Source organism: Cydia amplana, chromosome 3, assembly GCF_948474715.1.
Source record: "Cydia amplana chromosome 3, ilCydAmpl1.1, whole genome shotgun sequence".
Lineage (NCBI taxonomy): Eukaryota > Metazoa > Arthropoda > Insecta > Lepidoptera > Tortricidae > Cydia > Cydia amplana.
In genome coordinates this window covers 12,994,206-13,021,029 of record NC_086071.1, presented here as the reverse complement: position 1 = coordinate 13,021,029, position 26,824 = coordinate 12,994,206, and the positions used below count along the sequence as shown (strand labels likewise).

At 34.1% G+C, this 26,824-nt stretch overlaps 1 protein-coding gene and 1 long non-coding RNA gene across 2 annotated transcripts in view; one reads left to right on the top strand and one right to left on the bottom strand.

Moving 5' to 3' along the window:
* The window catches only part of LOC134662860 (uncharacterized), a 299,277-nt gene that overhangs the window by 78,928 nt on the left and 193,525 nt on the right, over window positions 1-26,824 (bottom strand). The gene's annotated exons all lie outside the window — the stretch shown is intronic.
* LOC134662810 (trypsin-7-like) lies at window positions 18,016-21,887 on the top strand. The gene is made up of 5 exons (XM_063519118.1): window positions 18,016-18,118; window positions 19,714-19,909; window positions 20,519-20,768; window positions 21,139-21,282; window positions 21,713-21,887. Exons 1-5 carry the CDS (start codon window positions 18,067-18,069, stop codon window positions 21,863-21,865), a joined length of 795 nt encoding a protein of 264 aa, XP_063375188.1. The 5' UTR covers window positions 18,016-18,066; the 3' UTR covers window positions 21,866-21,887.

Below are 26,824 nucleotides of genomic sequence, written 5' to 3'. Positions count from 1 at the left end.
AAAACATCGAGACGAAATCTTGTATGCTTGTATATTATGGCATGTATGTACGTACGACGAAATGTGTGAAGTTCTCAATTCGTATGCGGCTTGTATCGGGACTATATATAGTCTAAACCATCTTGTAATAAGATAAGATCGTGTAGTAGGGAAATGTAACACAGGCTTCTAATTTGTGATTTAGTTGGATGTTATTGGTAAAGTGTCATTCTATGGAACTTGGTAACTATGTAAACAAAAGTCACTAGTAAATTGACATTCAGAGACGATTTCAATATGGCGGTTTGTTTACATAGTTAGCAAGTTCCATAGAATGCGACTTTACCAATTAAAATTGGTAATTAATTAAATACTCTTAATTTAGGATAGTAAAATAGTCTATATGCATGGATACTGATACACAAAGTTTAAAATATTTTCATTTTAGACATAAACGGATGACCTAATTTCTTTAACTAGGTATAACGTAATTTAAATTTTAGCATTTTAGCAAATAATATGTTTGTAGTAAATCGATAATATAATATCGAATCGGCATACTACAGTAGAAGTCTGTATTTGTAAATAAAGGTAGTGACCAACTTCGAATGATCTTGTTTATTTACATAGAAATCAGTGCGACAGGCTTATGCGAGACTGCTCCAATAAACGCTTTTGGATTTCTAAATAACCATTCCAGGACAAAGTGTAGGGTGCGTTATGCCATATTTAAGTAGTGTCATATTATTTACTTAGATATGTATGTACAAGAATTTCTCGTTTAAAGGTAATATATATCATGGTATAGTTCATCATACAAGCACACACACAACACACACATACACAACACACTTACGTAATTATCTTAGCAGTAGGTATAATAAATTATAGTAATAGTGAATATAAATGTATAAACAGATGAGTAGGTATATAGTTGATACTGGTTTAAGTGCAATGTCATATTTCTATCATCCTTATTAAACTATAAAAATTGTTGCCATAAATGTTGCATTGTATAGGTACGTATAGTACATATGTAAGCGATCAGACCTTAGGTATAATATTTTTAACATGTGTATACTTCACAACCAACCTGCATTGCTACAAGTAGCGGTGGTTTATTCCCTGATCCCTATAAGACAGGTTTACCTAGTTTAGGGCTCAGGACACTATTCCTAGGCTGTCTAACAATAGAATACTTACTCCTAAAAATGTAATACCCTTCCACTATGTAATAAGCTGCATTTTTGATGCCTAAATGAATCATTTTTCACTTTTCACTTTTCACAGACATCATTCTATTGATTAGAGTCAATAAACTATTATCCTTGGGTCACGCTAATGCTTTTTTTATATAACGATATATTTATATGGATTAAAACAATTTTAAAACATCTGATGTAATTGGTTCACAAAGAATTACAGCAAACCTATCTATATTTTAATACATAATGTGCTATTATAGTGGAAACGTGAACATTGTGTCAATACTGTCAATATTTTAGCAAAATCATCGATATGTCTACAAACGAAATTACGATTTTTAAGAAAAATATCATTAAATCCAAAACAACGAAATCTATTTTTTTTTTACTATTCGCGTCAATTAGCCCAAGGCGATATTTTAGTGTTGCGTCCAACTTTCGCTTCATAGATTCGTTGCTTCAATTTGAACTATTGAGGCGTTATGTATAATTAGTTACGTCAGTACCGCTACGTGCCTTACCGGTACTAGACGGCGTGTGTGGAATAACGTATCCACTTTCACAGGTTGTCAGTGGCGAATGTTTTGGCCACGCATGTCACATTATCAACGCTTGATTGTGTAAGATGTTTATTTTATTGATTACGTAGGTATAGTTCAATACCTATATGCATATATGCATACGTACTGACAAAGTACATGTACTTGTATATATTATGACGCACCCTTTGAGATGACATTTAAGCTGGAAGCTAGACTAAGACTCCATTCAGTGCAATTGTTGAAGTCTATCAGGCTAGACCTATACCACATATGTGAATAATTGTGTTTAGGTATCTATTACGTAAAAATATATAAAGCTGTACTAAAATAATGTAAAATTTCATCAAAGTAACAATATTCAATATTATTGAAATAATCGATCATTGCGGTAAAATTGCAAAACATTTATTAAATTATTTAAATGACACATAATCAAAGTGGTTGAAACTCACATTTGAAATAATAAATAATTATTCCAATTTAATATCAATAATCGTTCGATTCATTGCGCCATTTATTCCTGAATAATTCGTAACTCGACTTCTAAATGATACGAAATCATAACCACGTGTTAAAACGTGATAGGGCTTTAATATGTCACCATACAAATAACCATTCATTACAAAGTGTGCAACTGTGTACGTATTGCATAACTCAAGTTACTATTACTTATCTACTTATTAACCCATAACATACAAATATTATTCACATAAAACTTCACGTACTTCATGTTAAAATAAAATTGCGCAAGTTTTTAGAAAATAAATTAACAAAATAACTATTTTTACCTTCATTGTTGGCCTTTTTACAACTCGACTATGAAATATTCATCAGTGTAATTAAACGATTCGCAATGCCGTTCTGGGTCATAAAATTGCTAGTTTTTATTAATATGTAAAAATGTTGAACCATTAGACCCTAAAAGTAAGTTGTCCAATAACTTAAATAACTATACATTTATGTATTTTTTTTCTTAATGTTTTACGTGATACCTCGTTTAGTAATTAAATAACACAGAACATTTTAAATATGAGCATATTAATCCAAAAACTCAAACAGCTATCTAACAACATAATCTTAAAATAAAATAATTTTGTGCTTGTAAATGTAGACCTTTAGTAATAAGTTTAGTGTCTACTAATTAACAATATTTAATTAAAATTATCACTTGTTGCATAACGCTCTCCCAAAAAGCTCAGTCAAACGTGACCAACATCAACAGTGAGAGTATTTCTCCGTTTTGTAGGTCATCTCATGTCATATCGTAGTTAATGTCATTTGATTTTAAAGTATAATTTATGACCGCTTTTACATAATGCGTTAACTAATATAATATGTATACAGGGTGTCTCTGACCATGGGGCCTTAAATCCAGGGCTCGATTCTACTCGCTAAACTGAGCTACTTTTATTATGGCACCAACCTCGAAATCCCGAAAAAAATTTTTACCTTTTCATACATTTTGGCTGATCAGATTTCGACGTTTTCTATGGAAAAGCAAAAAAAAATCCCTGATTTTAGGGTTGATCCCATAGTAAAAGTAGCTCAGTTTAGCGAGTAAAATCAAGCCCTGGATTTAAAGCCCCATGGTCAGAGACACCATGTATGAAATGAAAAGATGAAGAATGAAAATGAAGCGTTAATTTCTTGCGTACTAACAATGTTACACATTTTGCGAACCGTGTCGTTGCGCCACAAAAGGTAAAAAACTGACTTGGCCGATAAATCGGTAACGACATGCTAATTTGGACGCAATGAATTTCCACATTTTGTAAGCATATGCCGGGAATTAATTTCATAACTTTATCGGCATAGTTCAGTGGAACTGAATGTAAAATTTGAATTTTAGTTTATTTTATTTACATAAGTCAGTATTTATTAAAGAATTTATGTTGGTTTTTTGTTACCACGTGCTTTTAATTTTATTATCTATAAAGGTAATACAAAACATGTTTTTTTTATCTGCTTATGAATTCGTGGTGGTAAATAATTTAAAATTTTATAATCTATAAAAATATTAAACAGATTTTTTGTGAAATAAGTCGATATAATTCTATCACAGGCATTTTATCTTAATTATTTAAACCTAAAATCATATAATTATCAGTATATATGGCATACTTAATTAATGAAAAATATTTAACTAACATTTTTCACACATAATTTGTGGTTCTGTTGTACTCGACCTAATAATTATTTGTTTTCAAAATGTATAGCTAAGTCGGATTTTTATCTCTTTCTTTAGCTATAAATAACTTTTTTATCAATATAGATGCTGTACATTCATTTTAATTTAGCAATGTTGTTAATACCTGACCATGTGTTTAACAAACAGATAATATAATTATGCTTATGTATTGTGTACGTGAATATAATATCTGTTTTACCACCATACCATATATATTTGTACCACAAATATTCACTTAACACTTACAACGCATGATTGTTTTTTCTCTGTTAATTCAATTAATTTGTTTTGCACGCAGAATCCATTTATCAACCAGCAACGAGCCGACTAATCTCCGCTTTCTTTGATTATGAGGAGAGAGCCGGCGAGGCCGCAATCGTTTTTACGAAAGTTTACTTCGCTCATTTGTCATCTCACTGTCTTTTAAAAATAGTATAAATAAAAGTAGGTACTCACCGAAGAGAAGTTTTAGTAACACAGTCACAAAATGCCACAAAAAAGTTCGTTAAAGTTCAATCACAGAGCACGAAGGATTCGCGTTGGAGAGGTGTGGTTCGAGGTTCCAAGTTCGTTCTCGGCCAGTGTCGTGGAGGCACTGAGCTCGACGGAAGACTTGTGCGCACGGCTGCGCGCGCGCTTGTTCCTCTCACCTAAAACTGCACCGAATGTACCATAAACCAAAGATATCATAGAATTTGACACCCCACACAATAAGGTTAAGGATAGTAAAATGAACAGTAACGAAGTGTTTTTTTGCAAGCACGTAATTGCGTTACTGTGTAGTGATTAATAAGTTACTGGAGCGTGAGAAATGTGTTAGAGAATTTTAAATGCACTGGAATCTGTTGTCTGAAAGAAAGTGCATGTATCGGCTCGGCTTGTGAGTATAATGTAATGTGATAATGAAATATAATGTTGTAGGGCATTAGAATTGAAATTAGCTGCCACATGATATAAATATTCAATATGTTGATTCTCCCTACTTCGCCACCTTATTATACTTTTCTCCCCTATTTATAGTACACTATTTTGACATCAGTATAATTATAATACAGTGTACTTACTGCAAGTAAAAAAATATTATAAATGTTAGCTATAATTTTAAATAAATAAATCACATTGTAAAAAATTTACCATAATCAAATGTCAAAAAGTTATTATTTTTATTATTAATACATTTGTATCATTGGCTTCATCATGGTAAAAAAAGTGAAAGAAGTATTTTACAATAACTCTTACCATTTACTCTAAGTATTTAAGTTACATTTTCACACGAATGATAAAAAATAAAATATGTATTGGATTTACTTTTCCATTAAGACACCGAAGCTAAATAATACATTCTTAATAAGTCTGAAGAAACTGAAGCAATCTGCTTTATTAACTAAGGCAATACTTCGCTAATATTGTCACGAAGATATTATTGTCGCAGATAATATTGTCAAGCGTCTAATCCGTGCTAACTAGACGCTAAGAGAGAGAATAACTAGTGCACAGCGCGACCGCCGCCGCCACTGCAAATACTTATTATTTACTTATATGGAGATATCTCTCCATAGTGTTTTCCCAAGAAATTGCTTTATTTACCGCTAGTGTAGATTTTTTAACTATTTTAATGGTAATAAAAACTTGTATTGAACTATACTTACTCAGTGACTCATTTAGAGGAACGCAAAAAAAGGTTTAATTACTGGATTACTTTACAGCACATTAAATTAATTTCAAAATTAGTAATTACGAGTAAACTTTTCATTACTGGATTAATTTACAGCACATTAAATTAATTTCAAAATTAGTAATTACGGGTAAACTTTTCATTTGTGTTCCTCTAAATTTGTCCATGAGTGTAGTTAATTATAATATTAAAATCAATTTTTAGATATTTTATGCAGTTTTATAAACTCTTATTTGCTTAACCTTTTGGACGCCAATAACCGATATATACGCACCGCAGGTCCAACGCCAAAGACGTATTAATCGGTCATAGACCACAGAGCAACATAAACCTAGGTGCATATGCATAAAGTTCAATTTCAGTTTTGACACTTCGGTGACGTGGTGTCTGAGAGACAGCTTTTGTGTTTGATACGGCGTCGAAAAGGTTAAGGAGCCCACTGATTACCAGTCCGCTGGACGATATTGGCCTGTCAGTTAGAACAAAAACTTGACAGTTCCGAACAACTGACAGGCCGATACCGTCCGGCGGACTGGTAATTAGTGGGCCCCTTTAGGTAAAAAAATACTATTAATTAAATATCGTAAAATTTGTAGCATTTCAATTGCAAAGTTGTTCAATTTATAATTGATAAAAACGATTTCAAGGGTTGATTGACTAATGTTGAAATTAATATTTAACAACGCTAATTGGACTGCGTTATGTAAGAAACGATCAAGCGACACTGAGCTATAGCCGCGAAAATCGAAGTTCGCAAATTGCGGGCTTTTTTTTCTGTCCCTCTAATTACGCCTTCATTGGAGTGAGTAAAAGAGAAAGATCCCCGCAATTTGTGAATTTCGGTTTTTGCGGTAGCCCCTCTGAGATCAAACTGAGAAAATGAAATAGGAATATCAAACATTTCAATAAAATTGTTGTAAGTTCATTTTATATGTTGAGGTTTTTTACTCTAAAGCTATGGAAACATGTAAAGTTTATAAAAATTTAGAAAATATTACGATACCTATCAAAGTTTTGAAGTTAAATATTAGCAAATTTTCGCGAATTAGAGATAATATTATATATTACCTAAAAAATATATTACCTAAAATCCTAAAACCACCTAACCGCTATACTTTGTATCTCTTTGTTAATTACGGATTAGGTTTGGAAACAAGAAACCTCCTTCTTATATTTTCAACCAAAAGGTTGTCGGTTGTCGATAAAATTGATTTCAAATTGTAGCTCTGTGGAAATAGCGCCTTATTGACAACTGACAATACTTCCCTTTTTGGTTGAAAATGGCACATAGGTATTTATTTATTTACTTACGAGAAAGTAGACCTTCTAATATTAGTCTGAAGGAAGCTGGCAAGAAGTTTTTCCAAGGAAGATAGATGAACACTGAACGCTTACTCTGACGCGGGTGAAACCTCACTGACGTATTTCTTGTGTCATTTTACATAATTTATCATAACGCAGAATAGAAGATTCCATTTACAGAATTTCATTAAATAGGTACTGTTGCTGGAGCGGTAGTCAAAAACACAAAAACATCGACAAAAAAACTGCGACATGACTAGATTTTCCAAGTCCATTGTCCACTTTAGATTCTATGTACCTATAACTTAATGCTCTTTCTACCAGTTCTGTTATTATTCGCTAAGTCAGTGTCACTGCTCTTTACAATTAGTATTTACTATTACTTCTTTGTCATATTTGTACATAGTATGTTATGATGCATCTATCAATACATTGTAAGTACCTACTTCGTTATAGTATTTCCCAATTTAAACCCTTAACAACAACTATTCACTTAGTTAAATGGTAAAAGTTTATTACGTGCGGTATTGTTTACCTCCGATGCTTAGTTTAACCATTGAAGTGGCAGGAACCGGCTCCCCGGACAATATAGGTAATTTAAATTTGAAATTTGATTAATTAAAATAAAATCGAAAATCTAACTACTCAAAAATGACGTATGCCACTTGAAAGGATAAGAGGCGTTATACGTTTGACACCATTATCTGTATGTGTGTCTCTGTGTGGTATTGTAGCTCTCAAACAGATGGACGATTACGATGCAGTTTTTTACATGAAAGCGAGTTTTCTTGTTCTATGATTGATAAAAATCGATCCAGCAGTTCGAACAGTAATCACGTAATCTATATCTCTATCCCAAAATTATGGAAGGAATTTTTTGGCATAACTGCGTAGGGTAGGGTATTTTTTAATTAATTTATTTATTAGACATTGCGAATAAATATTTTATTTATCACTACATTTTTTTACTAGGCACAAAAACAGGGAATAAATGAAACGATGCAAAGAATTTTATTTGCAAAAACAGTAACTTCTGACGTTTTTATTTTAAGGACAACGTATATTTTGTCAAATATTCATACGCTGCAATATAATTTCGAACTATAATGGTGTCGCCAGGCCGCAAATTTGCAATTTTGTGGTTACCGCCTCCATCAGACGGGCATGTGAGCCGAGACAGTTCATCGATACATTATGGAACCGATTTGCATTCAATATTGTACCCGTAATGTGAAGTGGGCCGTTACGAAAAATAACAAATGGTTGCAAAATAGTCTTGCTCATTGTCGTCGGCGATGCTTACTGGTGAACTATTGTGCTGAAATAAATACTTATCACCTTAGAAACTAATTGGAACGTACCCTGACAGCTAGGTTAGCTGGAAGAGATCCCTTATAGGGATAAGTTCGCCTTTGTACCTAAATTTATGTAAATTTCATGTGAACCTGTTTTTGTACAATAAAGTGATTTACTACTACTACTATATGAGAGTATTTTTATTTGCGATATATGAGGCCAACAAGCAGTCGCCGAAACACCGAAATTCTAACTTAAAACGACTTTTACATTGAACCTAATAACCCACTGTTGTATGTTGTATCAATGGTATATTATTAAGAAGAATAAATACAATTTACTAATAACGCTACGCTTCGGACAAGATATAACAAAGTACAGTTCAATTAGTTTTATTCATTCAAAAACTTTTCAATTGTTTGTTTTTCTAGAAATTTGACTTATTTTTTGGAATGTACACTGAAGCTAATTTAAAAATATATGAACTATCAAATTAATGTGGGAAATGAGTGGCCACCAAAAGTTTTGACACATTTTAGATTTTGTAATCGGTGTTTTATGCGAATTACAAGGTTAATGTTCGGTGTAACAGATGAGGATATGTACATTATGATCAACAAGTCAATTTATTTACACATTAAAATGTTTTCCATGTTCACTGGTCATGCCTTTTAATGGTAGGTACATATTAAACTAAACCATGCGATATAAACAGAAGTTTTGAATATGATTATGATAAATGGTTGGATTAGGAAAGCATGTGCGAAAATATACTCTTACATTAGGCAAGTTAAACCGAACGGTTTGGGTCACGAGAGAACAAAACGAACTATTGTAACATTTGTAACAATCGTCAAGGTTAATCACTTTGAACAACAGAGCAAATGCCATTTTCTTAGCTGAAATCTTGTTAAGCACGCAACGGTTAATAGTTCATTGTTACAATTTAAAAATTCGTGTTTTTAGGGTTCCGTACCTCAAAAGGAAAAAACGGAATCCTTATAGGATTATAGGATCACTCGTGCGTCTGTCTGTCCGTCCGTCTGTCCGTCTATCACAGCCTATTTTTTATTCATTATCTACCTACGCATTAATAAATAGCATGATGTTAATGGACATGAATGTTGTGTGCATCTTACGACACTTTTTGTATAGCCTGTTTTTACCGGCTCTACATCTATTCTCAAATTTAGAAAGTTGATGTAGTACCTACAATAGACATCAGGTTTATTAGAAATAATCGATTGACATCTTCCAAAAATCATGCATGTTCCCAATTTAGTGACATAATTACATAAATTTTTAATCATCATCAGGCATTCATAAATCAACATTACATAAATAATAAAATAGCAATGAAAATTATATTATGACATATTTAATGTAAGCAAAATACGTAAAAACAGAGGCTGTTGTGGTTTTAACAACGTAATAGAAGTAATCAGCATCAGGACCTTGTTAAAACTAGAGGCGTATTCTGATTGTAATAAGAGGTTAGGTAAGTGACAAAGGTGACATTTCTTTATCCAGAAACGTGTTATTCCAATTTGAGTACGCCTTCTAGTCTTATTAAGTTATTACAATTATCCATTTCATTACATGTTTTGTTCTAATGTGACCTGAATGATATTATTTTTATTTGTGTTTTACTTTTCATGTGTATAATTATGTGTTTTGTGGTTAATATAGTTAATACATATCAATGCTGTTGTTGGCTTATCTGATTATCTACATAATTATAAATTATAATGTTTATATACATACCTTATATATTATATTTCTTTACAAATATTTATTCACATTATAAGTACCACATTATAGGTACAGTCATCAATACTATTAGCTTAGCATCTTTGCATTCAAACTTCTATGCAGGGGGATTACCTTTTCTCTGCAGCTGACTGTATTATAGGATATTTATAATTAAATTACTTTGATGAAAAAGACTTTGTGAAGCGCTGGTGGCCTAGCGGTAAGAGCGTGCGACTTGCAATCCGGAGGTCGCGGGTTCGAACCCTGGCTCGTACCAATGAGTTTTTCGGAACTTATGTACGAAATATCATTTGATATTTACCAGTCGCTTTTCGGTGAAGGAAAACATCGTGAGGAAACCGGACTAATCCCAATACGGGCCTAGTTTACCCTCTGGGTTGGAAGGTCAGATGGCAGTCGCTTTCGTAAAAACTAGTGCCCACGCCAATTCCTGGGATTAGTTGCCAAGCGGACCCCAGGCTCCCATGAGCCGTGGCAAAATGCCGGGACAACGCGAGGAAGATCGATGAAAAAGACTTTGTCTTCAGATGTGCTTTAAGTATTATAAAGTTTAAGTTTCATAATCTTAAAAGTATGTAAGGATATTTGAATAACCCACCAAAATACAATGCAATCGGAATTTTAGATAAGATACTGACGGCCTGATTCTAATTTGAATAAAATTAAAATCGAGACTAAGAACACGAGACGCGAATAAGACCGTTACTTACTTTCCTGATCTGTTTAGGGGAGCGCAAAACCTGCATCTAATAACATTTACTGTTTGAAGCATTTAGCTTTGCAATTAAATGCAATGATCGCAATAAAATCATTTACAACCACATAACTTGTTCTCTGTCTCACGAGTCACCTAGAAATGTACAATTTTCATAAATCATACCGAAGTCATTAAATTACTATAAAATATAAAAGTACGAGTACCTAACTTAATTAGATGTCTACTTGTATTATTATAATTATATTTTGAAGTTTTGCCACGGTTGCGTATTGCGTCCCTTTCCTTAATTATAAACGTAGGTGACAGTGATATAACGCAAAATCAAAATCACTGTTAGTTGCTGGCAACGTAAGTAGGTAGGTACAAACTCAAAAACCTGGCCAAGTGCGTTTAGGATTTACCTACAGAATCTTCCGGACCTGTAAGGCAATATTTTATAACGTTTTGTCCTTTTTTTATACATTAAATAATATTAAACTGTAATAAGCCTTTCAGTTTTTTATGGCTGCTATTTAACTGATCACCAGATTTAGTAAAATTTAATACCAAAAAAATGTATTTTACCACCCTAAAATAATAAATGATCACCAAAATTATAACTCCATTTTAATGTGAAATGATTACCAATTTTATTTCATTTTACTATCCTATTAAAGGAAAAGACACCAAACTAATCATTATTAACCCAAAAATAGTAAATGATTACCAAATTTCAAATCCCATTTTAATGTGAAATGATAACCAAATTTTTACATCTTGCTATCGTATTAAAGAAAATGACACCAAAATAATAATTGTAAACCCAAAAATATTAAATGACCACCAAAATTAGAACCCCATTTTAATGTAAAATTATAACCAAATTTTTAAATCTTGCTATCCTATTAAAGCAAATGACTCCAAAATAATCATTGTAAACCCAAAATTAGTAAATGACCACCAAAATTGTAACCACATTTTAATTAAAAATGTGCAAATATTTAATATATCGTTATCCTATTAAATTAATTAATCCACTTTGTCACCTTTTTCTAGTAGCATTTCTTTTCTGTAAGGGTCGCAGTTCAAACCTAACCTAACCCACTTTTCTTGTAGCATTTCGTTTCCGTAAGGGTCGCAGTTCAAACCTAACCTAACCCACTTTTCTAGTAGCATTTCTTTTCTGTAAGGGTCGCAGTTCAAACCTAACCTAACCCACTTTTCTAGTAGCATTTCTTTTCTGTAAGGGTCGCAGTTCAAACCTAACCTAACCCACTTTTCTAGTAGCATTTCTTTTCTGTAAGACCAAGACAGCCAGACAGACAGACAGGGGCTAGTAATTTTGGCATCATTTTACTTTATTTGGTAATACGTATAAATTTTTTGGTAATCATAGTGGTTTAATTAGGTGAAAATATCGCATTAATTTGGTCTTCAAGATTTGGCGATCATTAATGATTTTTGGTAATCGTTCAATATATTTGGTATTTGAATACAATTTGAAGTGCAGTCGTAATTAAAACGGTGGTAGTTTTGTAATTTTAGGCCTTATTTTTTTGGTGTTCAGTAATTTTTTTTGGTATGCATGATTTTTTCATTTAGGGTACCAAGTATTTTTTGGTGGTCATTATATTTGTATCCGTTTTTTATTTAGAGTAATCATTTATTTACAAACAAGATATATACAGTGTATTACTAAAAGAAATTAAAAACTAGCTTAAATCTAAAATAGGCCCTTGAGGCATTGTACCAAGGATGCTGGCGACATTTCCTCGCTGTATCGCAATGCTGATACGTTGTGCGAGGTAGCCGCCAGCTCTTCGGTCACCAGTTACGTCAACCAGACGCTTCGCGATTTCTGCGAACAACTTATGCGCGCTGGGACCCCATGGACCTAGAGTTTCAACTCCAAATGGTACAAAATGGTACTCTCTACCGAGGCTCTTATATTTGTTACGTTTTAAAATTTCGGCGCTTTCCGCCGCCCCGCCCGCTTTTACATTAGTCCGTTGGAGGTGGGACGGTGCCAGTGTGTCTACGCAGGTAGCATCCCACACTAACATCCGTCCCAAGCTCCAAGGAACTAAGGACACCCCATCGGGCCTCTTGCCATCGTCTCTGAAAATGCCAGTCGGCTCAAGAAGAGCAGGCACATTGATGGTGGCAAGAGACCGACGGATTATGTCATTAAGCGACGCATGTCTCGAAAAGCGTCCTGCACTTTTTTGACAGGATAATCCATGGTGTCCCAGTCGGTCCACGTCCGTGCCACAAGAGCATATGTGTGGCGTACACACCGAAACCCCAAGTCGCAAACCAGTCGCCAGTATAAGGGAGGCCGGATCCAAGAAAGTACCAGTATTGGGCAAAGGATGGGCATGTAGCCAGTAACCGGCTTCCCGGGCTCCGACCGCCAAAAGCCTCGCGCGATCTGGACCTGTACAGTTGTTTAGCAGAGTATTGTAAGCTAAATCACAGTAAACATTATCCCAGCTCCTTTGTGAATTTGGGTTGTCTGGAAATTGTTTGCCTGGGCAAGCAATTTTAAAAGCATTTTTGGCGTCCTCAAAGCCCGCAATCTCACAGTTTGTGGGCAAAGCCCTTAAGATATTTCCTGTGAGACCAGACGTGCTATGAGTGGACGCCAAAAAGGCTGGGGAAGCCACACTGGAAATTTTGCGAATTCCTAAACCTCCAAACCGAATAGGGAGGGACGCTTGAGACCAGGAAGTCTCACTTAGCTGAATGTTATTATTATTATTATTATTATTATTTATTATTCATATAACAATACAAGATTGTGTTCGAATATTAACATTAATGTACAATAAAATAACTAGAATTAGAATTAAATAGCAATAAAAATACATGTCAAAAAAAATAACTCATCTTAAATAATAATTATACAATACAATACACAGCATACATTAGCAATTATACAGCAGTAACATTGAATTTAAAAATATCTATTAGATAATCATAAAAAAAAAAATCGTATTATAAATAAGCTACTACATAAGTCCCTATAATCAAAATCTCTCATCCTTCATAAATTCTTCCACTGCATATAGGCACTGATTTAGCAGGATTTTCTTAAGCTTAGTTCCAAATAAGTTTGAATTAAAAACAGACTTTAACTCTATAGGCAACTTGTTGAAAAGAACAATGCCCTGATAAGCTTCAGCGTCCTTGACTACTTTCAGTCGTGTAGCAATAGTATGAGGCAGATCTTTCCGCCTTGAAGACAGCCGTAAATCTCTCTCATCTGTTGATTCTATTTCAGATAGATTTTTCACCAGATCTTTGAGCACAACAAGGATGTAGAGGCTAGGAACAGTTAGAATTCTAAATGTTTTAAAGTATTCTCTGCATGAAGTCCACTGTGGTACTTTTGCCATTATCCTGATCGCTCTTTTTTGCAATATAAAAGCAGCCTGGACATTACACTTAAGGCTATTCCCCCATAGTTTTATACTATAACGTAGTTTAGACTCTAATAGCGCAAAGTAAACCATCCTAAGTTGACTTAACAACAATTCGTCCCTCAGGCTACGGAGTGCATAGCATGCAGAACTGAGTGAGCTAGTTAGTGAATTCAACTCTTCTTTCCAGCATAATCTTGAATCTATGTGCACTCCAAGAAATTTCACTGATTCAACTTGTTCTATATTGGCACCCTCTAAACAAATTTTCAAGCAATCTTTTTTCCTCGTCGTGGTACTGAAGAGTAAAGCATTTGTCTTATTGCAGTTTAGCTTTAAATTGTTAACTCTGAACCATGCACTAAACAACGTGAGAGCCTTATTTACCTTGTCATTTAACTCCAGTAGGTTGTTAGCACGGATTACAGCGTTAGTGTCATCAGCAAACACTACTAATTGTTTAGAATCGTCTCTAAACTAATTTTGATCAAATCATCTATAGGCGACAATAAATTTTGATGTTTCCAAAAAGGACAACAGCGGAGCACATATGTAAATTTAGGGACAAAAAGGCAGAATTTGAGAATCACAAGAGCATAATGAGGGCTAATTTCGAGTAAGCGATTCGTGTGACTTTTGAATTTAGTTATAGCGTTAGAAATAAAACGGGGAAATGATTCCTCTAATATAGGAGAACCCAGGAGGCAAAGAGAATACTTGATCCCACGGAATGAGAAATTAGATCCTTCAAATGTTGGAGCGAGATCCCATTTTTTATTTTAGTTTATATTATTTATTATATTTCTATGTAGCATGAATGCTCGGTACAAGTTATACCTGAATTAAATCCAAGTGAAACTTTATATGCAATAAAGGCACTGAGTAAAGTACCGCATCTGGGGCAAGTTAATGAATACCAGCAGTGAATGCGTTAAGTATGGAGGATCTCAATACGTTCGAGACTTCGAGTAGGTATTGAGTATTGATAACGGTTCAGCGGGCGCGACCCTTCGAGACCACGCTACGTGCGACGTCGTAAACCCGTTATACTTACTTGCGTATTTTTACATGCAAATGTTAACAACCTCCCACCGTGAAAATAAATTGAATTATTATCTGTGTATGAAAAAACACAGATAATAATTTTAGTTATCGAAATTGTAAAATATTTCACATACGTAGGTAAAAGTAGGTATTATACTTTTTGTGAGGTACGGAATATAATGCGCGTTTCGAGTCTTTAACAGTTGAAACACATAAGAGCTTAAGGCAATAGTTAATTTTATAAATACTTAAATACTAATAAGGAGCTTAGATTCCTTATTTTACCTCTGTGTCTACATACTTACTATTAATAATAGGGTCTCATAATACATTTTTTGTATCTCCCAATTCATAGGAAATAGGCTACATGACTAATTTTCATTTATGGTATCAATAGATCGGGTTTGTTTTTAGGATCAAATGTCTATATGGGACCCATTGCATTAAAGTAACACAAAAGTCAGAAATTGTAGTCAAAGGCCGACAGTCGCACTTCACTCGCGAAACGCCCTATACAAAATGACAAGGGAACGTGACGACGTCAAGGTCTCTGGGAGCGCATCTTGTAGTATGGACAAAACAAGAAAATTGCGTTTTTGTCGGTGAAATATTGCGTTTATGTAAATAGTTGCCATACAATTTTTTTTGGATGAAATGTAAGGAATCGAATGGTATACCCTTACTTTTATCGTTTTTGGAAGTTAAAAAAAAAACTAAAATTTTGAAACTTTCAGGTATTTTACTAGATTTTGTTATAAAATTCAACATGTGTCATCATCCCTATTAGATACATACATTATACAGGTGGAAAATTAATCGTGAAAAATGCATTATAATTACTGACTTATGGATCAGGCGGCTGGCGGCTCACCTTGTTTTATTTATGCTATATTTCACAAAACATTTTTCAATTTATGAAATTCTAATCTCGATACGGTTTGATAGTCATATTTCACACGTGAATTTCCCAATAGCCTGACCTTCGTGGGTCGTAATTGCTCACGTACGTACGTGACAAAATTCACTATCACGAGTGTAATTACTTACTAAATGGGTCAAAGTTTAGTCATAAGTGTATGATTATTGTGGATGAGTGTATCTGAACAGCTAATTGGGCCGTGTACATGAAATGAAAGGGAAGTATATACCATAATATATACCTACGGCATTTACTGTGGATGTTTTATAGAACTATTAGTTATCACAATACTGAACTGTTGAAAAGGACAGACAGACATACTAAATATTAATGAAATAATTTACCAACAAAGTTCATATAAAAATATTAATTCATCTTTGTGTTAGAATTTGCGTACTTAGTTAAAAAATCCTATGAGTATTGGCAATAGGTTAAAATGTTCAAGTTCGCTATGAAAATACATGAATACGTCTATTAGGAGAATATTACCCAGTGGCGTATGTGGGTGCGTATGTACTATGACGAGTAGATTATGGAGAACATAATGATAACAATTATAGGGAACAATTGCCTATACCTAAATTACCTAAGGCCGGGCGAATAAGAGGAGGCACATGCACCAATACGTACGTATATGGTACACGTTCAATAATAATATAGCAATATAAAATGAAAGTATATTATACTTTGTACCATGTGTATCTGTAATATAAATATTATACGTTATACTTGAACATCCAGACCAGACCATCGAACATATCATTTTGGAATGTCCTATCACCAAATATATAAATAGGACATGTGAATGACTTCAGTGCCCTGACTCAAGACACGGCTACTGACCTGCACCCATAGCACATGATTGACGTGACAGTATCTCGCGGCGAGATAGACTACCCGTCTTTTTCTAACTATATTAATAAAAGAGGGAGGGGTAGTCTATCTCGCCACGAGATACTGTCGCGTCAATCATGTGCTAGCCCGGCTGAGTAGGGCAAAATTCTAAATTTTAAATTGTTGTGAATCCATTGACATGTAATACCTAAAGATATATGGTTAATAAATCAGTTCGTCGCCGAAAAATTGCCAAATTTATCTAATGATTTTGCACATTACAAATATCTTTTTACCTAGAAATCCAAGCTACCTCCTTTCTTCCCATTTGACGTTAGGCTACTCTCATTATTTAAACTGTGTGAGAGGCTTAAATGAAACATTTAAAAAACATGTAATTAAACATTAGATATACGTCATGTCAGAGCTGGCATTGACGTCAGGCGTTTTGTTGTAGAGTTTATTAGTGAAGTAATTACAGGGGCTAAATGAATTCCGCTTTTCAAAGACGTTAATACAACCATTGACATGCAGTGTCGGCGTGCTTTAGAATTTTTATTTACATGTCTATAATCAGATGAACTCGTTTTGTTAAACACACTTCAAGGTATCGTATTTTTACCTTGAATTAATGTGACAATGAACCAAAAATGGGCTAGGGCTTACGCGACTGCCCTCCCCCCCTGAATTCTACACTAGAAGTTGTTTTAACCTAACCAATTTCCGTCGAAGAGTATGGTTAATACCGGAAAAAAAAACGCTTTGTATAAATGTGGCTGTATCTACTTCATATTTATCGAAGTTATTCGAAGCAAAGTGCCTACCTACCTATCTTAAAACTTCGAAGAATCGACTGATAAATTATTGATAAATTGATACCCCTTATTTTATTTACACTCATCAGGAGCTCGAATGGAACCCATAAAGAGGGAAGTAGGATATTATGGTCCGGAATCGAAAGTTAATTACGCAAGAATATGAAAATAATGAAAACATTGAAAACGACAAGGATAATATGTTTAAATAACAGCATACATGGAAATTGTGATTTAACTGCGCTCCTATCGCTGTTGTTAAAGCCCATTATTTTAATTATACCCATCGTTCTATGGAAAGTAATTTCTAAGCAAAATATATAAGGATTTCTTGTGAAAACATACTCATTACTTATCCTGAACTTGGGAGACGACATGGAAGTATATTTCTATTTTATTTTATTTCTCTGCGTCGTATTCAACAGAGGTGAGGACAATAGTTCTGTTCAGGAGCTTAAATGTGGATTTGAAAAAGCTTTATTCTTCTCGAGATTTTATCCTCTCCGTTGCTGTCGTCTTTTTGTGTGACGGGCTATTAGCATTTTTTTTTTAATTGACGCACTTTGTGATATTTTTAATTTTTTTGCGGCGAAACACTCACAACGTCTTTGTATGATATGTTTTATTTCCGGTTATTGTGGTTACATGTAAAGTTGTCAGAAACGATCGAAATATATTACCATTAAAATATATTACAATATTATATATATTTTATTATTAATTACAATAGGCTACATGACTAATTTTCATTTATGGTATCAATCGATCGGGTTTGTTTTTAGGATCAAATGTCTATATGGGACCCATTGAATTAAAGTAACACAAAAGTCAGAAATTGTAGTCAAAGGCCGACAATCGCACTTCACTCGCAAAACGCCCTTAACAAAACGATAAATGAACGTGGCGTCAAGGTCTCTGAGAGCCCATCTTGTCGTATGGACAAAACAAGAAAATTGCGTTTTTGTCCATGAAATATTGCGTTTATGTATATAGTTGCTATATACCATATTTTTTTGGATAAAATGTAAGGAATCGAATGGTACCCTTACTTTTATCGTTTTTGGAAGTTAAAAAAAAACTTAAATTTTGAAACTTTCAGGTCCTGTATTTTTGTAACATTTCCATATTTTATTTTATTTTAATATCCACATTATTGTAATAAATTGCTTGTTTGCTATCTATTTTACTTCACATTTATTAATTTATTTATTATTTATTAATTTATTAATTCACATATATTTTAATACCAGACTGGAACTACCTACAGAAGTAATAATAATTATAGTTTGCATGATTTTGTAACAAGTAAGTCAGCCATTAAACATGATCGACGTTGAAATGAGCTAGTGAGGTTTTCAGAACAACTGTGTTGAAACTGACACGGACAAGAAGATTGACACGACAGATTCAAAATTGGTAACAGTGTTTAAGGAACCTGCGTAATTTATCGCTGTTCCGGCTAATAGAAACTATAGACCGTACTAGCTAATCTTAAGGTCTAAATCACTATCTAGTTGGTGTACTTAAAATGGGGTGAGTAGGGTTGTTATCGAGGTTTGAATGTCAGTTTTGCCTCTACTCACCCCATTTTATGGTAATCATATTTCAGAAGTCAGATATTGCTGCTATAATATCATTTATAATGTATTTTATATGAATTATATGAAAATTATCCTATTGAGTAGGTACTAGGTATAATTATTTGACTATTAAGCTCCGGGCGACTTTCATTTTGAATAATTCTATTTCACGGCTACGAGTATTAAAATGGATAGATTTTTATACAATAGGCTATTGAAAAAAATCTCAGTTCAATAATCGTTTAGTTGGCTACATTCAGTATGAGATATTTTAAAATAGTAGTATTGTGTGTTTTCTATATGTATATATGTTGTCCTTTGTGATTTTATTACAATAATTTTGTTATGCGTACAGAGTTTAAACAATAAGTATTTTGTAGATATCACAGCTGAAACTATGATGTAAATTCGTAATAAGCATTATTAATTTTATTAATTTCAGACGTATCATGTAAAAAACATGGCCGGATGTCGAAAGTAGACGGTGGTAGGATAGTAGGTGGCTACAACACGACGATACAACAGGTCCCATACCAGGTGTACATGATAGTGCAGAAGCCAGGAAACAAGTACTACCAGTGCGGCGGGTCTATCATCGGCCCGCGACATGTTCTCACTGCAGCGCATTGTCTGACTGGGTGAGACGCAGGCAGAGTTGGTCGAACGTTAAATTGCAATTGATCATTAACCATTACAAATTGATCCATAAACCGTAAAGGACGGTTACAGTTTACGGTTCAATTTGTAATGGTTAATGGTCAATAATGGTCAATTGCATTAACGTTTCGGCCAACTGGTCGTAGGTATAAGGAGCATTCCACGAAATTGTTTATCGTTGTCCCGCATAGACGCGAATTTTCTGAAGATTTGCAGGTAAGGAAGTTTTGTTCTGTCACAATGGATATAAAAAATTCTCAGTAAAATAATCATCGACTTGAAACGTTGAAAAACTGGAGGTATCTAATTATAGTATACGAAATAAAATTAGTTTTCAAGGGAAAGCTCATGGAATGCCCCACAAATTAAATAAATGTAATCGTAAGGCGGTTTGTACTTATTGACAGCTGCATGTTCTCTCTTGCTTCAACATATAGAATCATCGGTGAACATATATAAAAAATACATTCCCACAATCTACAACCAAACCTCCCTTTTTTTAAGTCTGCTAAAAATATAGGCACCCTGCTTAAAATGTACTATTTCTTATATACCTACGTACTGCAATAATGAATGAATAATGATTCCAGGGTAATAAGAGTGTACATCCGAGCAGGTAGCACAGAATCTGATACCGGTGGTAAGGTGTACACTACGTCACTTTACACGCAGCACCCCCGCTACAATGCTGCGAACTCAGATTACGACGTGGCCGTTGTACGGCTGCTACAGAAAATGACTTTGGATGGAACAAACACGAGGGCCATCTCGTTGCCACCTTCGAACACGGCTGTTCAATCTGGAACCGATATTCTGGTGTCCGGATGGGGTACTACTTCTGTAAGTAAAAAAAACCATCATATTTCAAGTTTCTTCAATGATTAAGGCTGTGCGTTGTTTGTCAGTATCTTATAAGCATTGGCTTATGCCGTGGTATACTTTAACGTAGTTTGGCTTCATAAATATTAGTGTAAGGCCTGAGTGGACGCTCATTTTGGGCGTGCAGCGAGGCGGGGCGTGCGGCGTCCATGTCAAACAAATGCAAACGTATAGGAGCGGCCTTACTGCACGCTGCTCAAATCACTTGTGAGCCCGACGCCACGCTGCACGCCCCGCCGAACGCTCCGCTCCGGGCGCCCACTTAAACTAAATAGGTCAGGCTATACTTTAATGGTCTAATTGTTGTCTAATCTAAACGACGGAATTGTAGGAAAACGGTAACACTAGTCGCAACCTAATGGCAGTGACGGTTCCTGTGGTGGCTACGTCGGAATGTGAGAGGGCGTACAATAACGCCATCACCGCCAGGATGTTCTGCGCAGGCGTTTCGGAAGGTGGAAAAGATTCTTGCCAGGTAAAACATACATGTAGTACGCAATACCACAGAATAAATAATAGTACTAGGTACAGAAGACTCACTCTCTAACAAAACGCGTCTGTTACGATCAGGACAGATATGGTCGCTAGGTGGCGACAGCGCCACGCGCGGCTTATGGCTAGCCACCAAAATTGGTGTGGAACGAATGTACTTTTAGCTACCTGTAGAAAAGCGACGAAATCGCGGAGTGAGCCACGCCTGGCAATACAGAATACAGGGACTTAATGTATTTTGATGCAAGCATCCAAGGTATGTAATTTTGCTGGAGTCTCAATTCATTCTCCTGAATAAATTTCTATCCTAAATTTGGACTTGTATTCCTATACAATGCCTTTTGGAAATTAATTTGTAAATGATTATTGTTATTAAAAGTTTAAGACGTTATTTGAATATTCAAATTCGACAGGGAGACTCGGGCGGCCCTGCGGTGGACGAGAGCTCTGGGCTGCAGGTGGGAGTTGTTTCGTTTGGTCGGGGCTGCGCTCAGCCCGGTTATCCCGGGGTGTACACCAATGTATCCAATGTCAGGGACTTTATTAAGAGACAAACTGGTATTTAAAACATAACAACGAAATGGCTCGGACATACAATGGCAATATAAACATTTAATATTTTAAAGATATTAGTGAGTTTTTTCACATCTATAAACCAGTCTGTACATATTATTATATCAGTACAATGTTTAAACAGGTTGCTTTCGACTGAAAAAAAAATTATATACCTTTTTTATTTTATCAAATTTTACTAAAATTGATATGTTGATTCGTTTAAGGAAATCCATGTACCCTTTAACTCGGTAGTTAAATAAATAAAAATTTAATAAAAATTTAATTTAGGTATAGGTATTACGGTTAATACCTATACCTAAATTAAATTTTTATTTAATTGCCTGGTAGATATATAATAGGTACCTATAGTCAAGTAGACTAATGTTGGTAGTTAAGCCAAGTCCTAATGAATTGTAAGGATGCAAATAAAGTCAGGTACTTTAAGATATCATGTAAACATTAAATTATAACATTAACTACATTTTCTGAGTCTTCTGCAGAAATGTTTGTTTGCCATGTACGCTTCACATTTACTTTTGGAGAATTTTAACCAATTATTATGTTAGCAATAAAGGCACTATTTACTTATTGATTTTATTATTTAGATGAAAACCCTTTAAGAATAAATATTATTTTAAAAACTAACCTTCTTCCCAGCCTAAGTATCAGGTACTTAGGTACATATATTATATAGGGAGGACAGACTAAATAATTTGAAAGGCCGATTTCCTGTGAAAATATTTAACGCAAAAAGCGAAAAATTGAAAAACAAATACAAATTTTCGTTTTTCGCGTTTAATATTTTGTTTATGTAGCCAATTTAATTTCGTGGGTGGAAAAATGGCAATGGCACAACGGAGATCCTCCCATTTATTTACATAGCGTTAGCGATTTAAATGAAATCGAAGTAAAAATATTATTTTGGCAAAAACTTCATTTCTGGTACAAGCTTTTATCGCTGACTCAGGCTTTCCACAGGCAACTTATACTCATCGAGACAATTCTAACAATCCCAAACACAATTCGTTTTCGTTGTTCTATCACAGAGTTCCCATGGCCACCTTCTGTCTCCATCATCAGATCAGCTCCATGTGATCATAATATATTGCATTGTTATCCGATACCTTGTACGATTGTACCGATACAAAATTTCAGCTCAATCGGAAATCGGGAAGTAGGTCAAATTTAGCTTCCAAGAATTGACCCACACTAACAATTTTTACATAGGTACATGCATACTAAAAGGGCAAGTTAAATAACAGCTTGTAAAAAATACCAATACCACGAGAAGTTTCTAACTGATAAAAAGTCGATTTCACTTTGATTGACAAAACTCGAAATGAATACTAACACCGAATCCCTTAGCATTTAAATGAACGGTACCAAGTTTTTGTGTAGCAGAAAGTTTTTTAATTTCGTCGGAAAGAGCCAGGTGCTGAGCTCACGTCAGTGCCAATTCGACAGACAATCCCCCTCGCTGGCTCCGTCCGATAACGTACCGCCCAGAGACTTAGATTCCATTAAAGGCAAGAACGGACAAGGAGGGCGTACCGTGAGGTATGACGTACGACCCAAAGTGCGTCTCTTTGTCATCAATCATTATAACATTATATTTTAATAGATTTATACGTAGTATATATCTATTAAAATTATAGGTTGTTTACGAAGCAGTGACAGGCTTGCGTGACGTCATCAGGAACTGTTGCGTCCTAATGAACCTTTAATAAAAACAGCTGTTGTAATCATAGATATAATATGTAAACTAGAGCCGCTATCTCGAACAAAATGTTTCCGCACCTCAGAGAAGTGCATGCATGCATGGGAAGCCGAAAATTGTTAATAAAGACGCCACGCGCATTTTTTGACTCAGTTAAACAACGTTGCATACAATACTTTTTCTACGACCAAACATTTACTTTGAAAACTAAATAATAGTAAATCAACAGTTATTCCATTGCTTACCGGTGAAATGTTATTCCATCCCTTTTATTATATTTTCTTGTGCTATTGTTGCAACTTTTTAACACGCACGAAGGCATTTTTTAATTTTTTTTTTTTTTAATATTCTGTACATGTGGTCGGTGACGTACTAAAAGCAAAGAAATGCATGCACTTGAGGTGCGGAAACATTTTGTTCGAGATGTCGTCTCTTGTATATACCTCAATGGTTGTAATAAACATTTGGCGATAGTTATCATCGGACTTAATAATCCGAGCGGATCGAAAACCTGTGATGCCGTGGATAAAATTATACGTTTCATGACAGGTTTAGATCCGGCTCGAAGGACCAAAATTTGCTTTTATTTGCACACTGCCTACATTTAATCCGTTTAAATCATTTTATTTTCATGAGCAGTAAAACTTGAAGAGGTATACAAGTATGTAAATTGCTATCTTACTTTAATCTATGTAAATAAGTTAAGTCATAAGGAGGAGGAGGAGTTATAAGGGAGTGTTATAAGTTATGTTTTAGACACTAAGTACGTAAGGTAACAACGGAAAATATATTATAACAAACATTGAATAAAGCCACAGGATATATATTTAGCTAGTAGTAATTATTCAGAATTATGTTAGCACTAACATACAATAACTAAATGTCGAACTGAAATCACTTAACAGTTAAGATGCACTTTTGAAATATAAAATGATTTGCATCGTCTGTTAACTTTTGATCTTCGGTACCATCTCTCTATAATACTTAAAGATGTTCCTTTTAATTGAGATTCTGTTGATTAGCACCTTCTGTGATTTATTAACTAACTTTTAAGATTCGTAGTTTCAATATTATATTAAATTTGCGATTGCTCTCTCTGCTCATTTTCGTCTTCTACCGTCTTCTATAGGAGCGTACCCTAGAACGTTTTTACATTGTCTGGTCCGATCATCGGATCTCTGATAAAACCACAAAGAAGTAAAAATTTAGAAAATACTTTTTTATATTTATTTATTTACTCATTAACTAAAATATGTTTATTGTGCAACAGAAGACTTATAACCTATATCGGATCGGACAATGTGGGAATACTCGTACGCTTATATTAGTACAGTCCAGTGTAAAACATGGGAGCCTAATCATATCTAACTCAGATATAGTAGGGCCATATCTCCAACAGCTCCTATGTCGGCGAATTAAGAACTATGGGACATATTTGTAAGTTGTATACCCATACTTTTACACTCAACTTGACTGTACCTATATTTAAAATAGGTATCGACTATGAGTCCTTATACTTCAATTAAGTCATTAAAATGAGTGAGTAATAAATATGGACTTTGAATAATTTTACGGTTTAGACTCACTTGTTTTAAGTCACTCGCGTGACATGTTAATGTTAGTATGTCTCACAACAGTTTAAATTGGAAATATGGACTTAATAATATTGGATAAATGAATGAATACGATGAATTATGTGAAATATTTTTTTTATTTTGAATTAATAGGTAAATATACTTGGTCAAGCAGATCTTGTCAGTAGAAAAAGGCAGCAAATTTTAAAAATGTAGGCGCGAAGGGTAATCGTCCCATAGAAAATTTAAATTTCGCGCCTTTTTTACTGACAAAATTTGCTTGACCAAGTATATTTATTTGGATTAAAAGGTAAATGATGAAACTATCAAACGATTGCAGACTGCAAATAAATAAGTAAAGCGGTCGCTCCGTGCCCTCTGTGGCCGTGTTTTGCAAATCGCGGCAGTTTTAACAGATTGGACGGATGAAAGGGAAGATAAATGAAAATGTAATTAAGCAAGAGGGAAAGAGGGAAACGATAAAAAGTTTTGCAACTGAAGCTAAGTAAATAATTTCTTTCTAGCCGAATATTTATTTTTATTGTTTAAGTACATTCTACTTTAAGTTGCATGGTAATCTTAACAAAAAAGAATTGCTTCACAGAAGTTTGAAATTAAATAATTGTATGGTCGTTTCTTATTTTGCCCAATAACTGTAGATGTAGGTAAAAGTTATTTTTTATAATCCTATGAACAAATTCTGACCTGGTGGTACGAAACCCTACACAGTGGTCAGTGGGTATGGCCCGACATGACCTTGGCCGTTTTTTTTTAATTTATATGGTTTTTAATTACTTAAACGGAAACACAGGGCCGTATCTTATCAGCCTAAGTACATGTTACTTAATTATGTTTTAAAACCGAGTTAACTTTTAATTTTAATTCCATTTAAAGGTTCTGAGAGGGTCGGACGGATCTCTAAATAACTGTTTTATCCGTTAACTGTATTTACCCAAAGAAAAGTAATCTAAACAAAACAAGAAAAAGGTGAAACTCGCGAAATTACTTAGCCTTAGTAAGAATCTCATTCAGCTGATATGAAAATAAAACTCACCTTGACATCTCATCATCTTTTTTCATCTATCTGCGATACAATTTGTATTCTTTTAAAGTAGTATTTGGGAATTGGAAAATGTCATAAATTGTTGCCTAATTAACATTATATTTTATAGTGACGGTAGGTACCTATCAATGTAACACATTTTTTTTTTTTAATAAATATAACGACTTACATTGTAAGGCTTATAATCAGAGAGTAATATTATTATTATTTCAAATATCCCTTATTAAATATAAATAAAGCGTTCATCGCTGATACTAGATAGACACACAGGGCAATACATGCGTCTCTCTCGCGCCTATAGGTACATGTACGGATACGGACGAGTACGAGTGATTTTAGATTTTAGAGTTTAGATTTACTGCCGAGTGCGATTTCCAAGTAACGTAACACAAATAAAATTAAATACCTGCTGGAAGGTTATCTTGCATTTATTTGGAAGATTGAATAAGGTTTTAAGAACATAAAAGAATATTAAATTCTTATCAGGCTTTGGCAAACGAATGCAGAATTAAATTACCTTTGGTAAATGTCAAAATTACGTAGGTCTGTAATAGTAGGTACATGTACTCAAAGAAGTACAGAAAGTTAATTCTGCTGAACCATTTATTATTTATTC

Excerpts from the sequence above, each read along its gene's own strand:
- LOC134662810 (XM_063519118.1), top strand. The coding sequence starts at position 18,067 with ATGGAAGTATATTTCTATTTTATTTTATTTCTCTGCGTCGTATTCAAC. Across the intron at positions 18,119-19,713 it reads CTGCGTCGTATTCAACAGAG|ACGTATCATGTAAAAAACAT; the intron begins GTGAGGACAATA and ends TATTAATTTCAG. Across the intron at positions 19,910-20,518 it reads GCAGCGCATTGTCTGACTGG|GGTAATAAGAGTGTACATCC; the intron begins GTGAGACGCAGG and ends TAATGATTCCAG.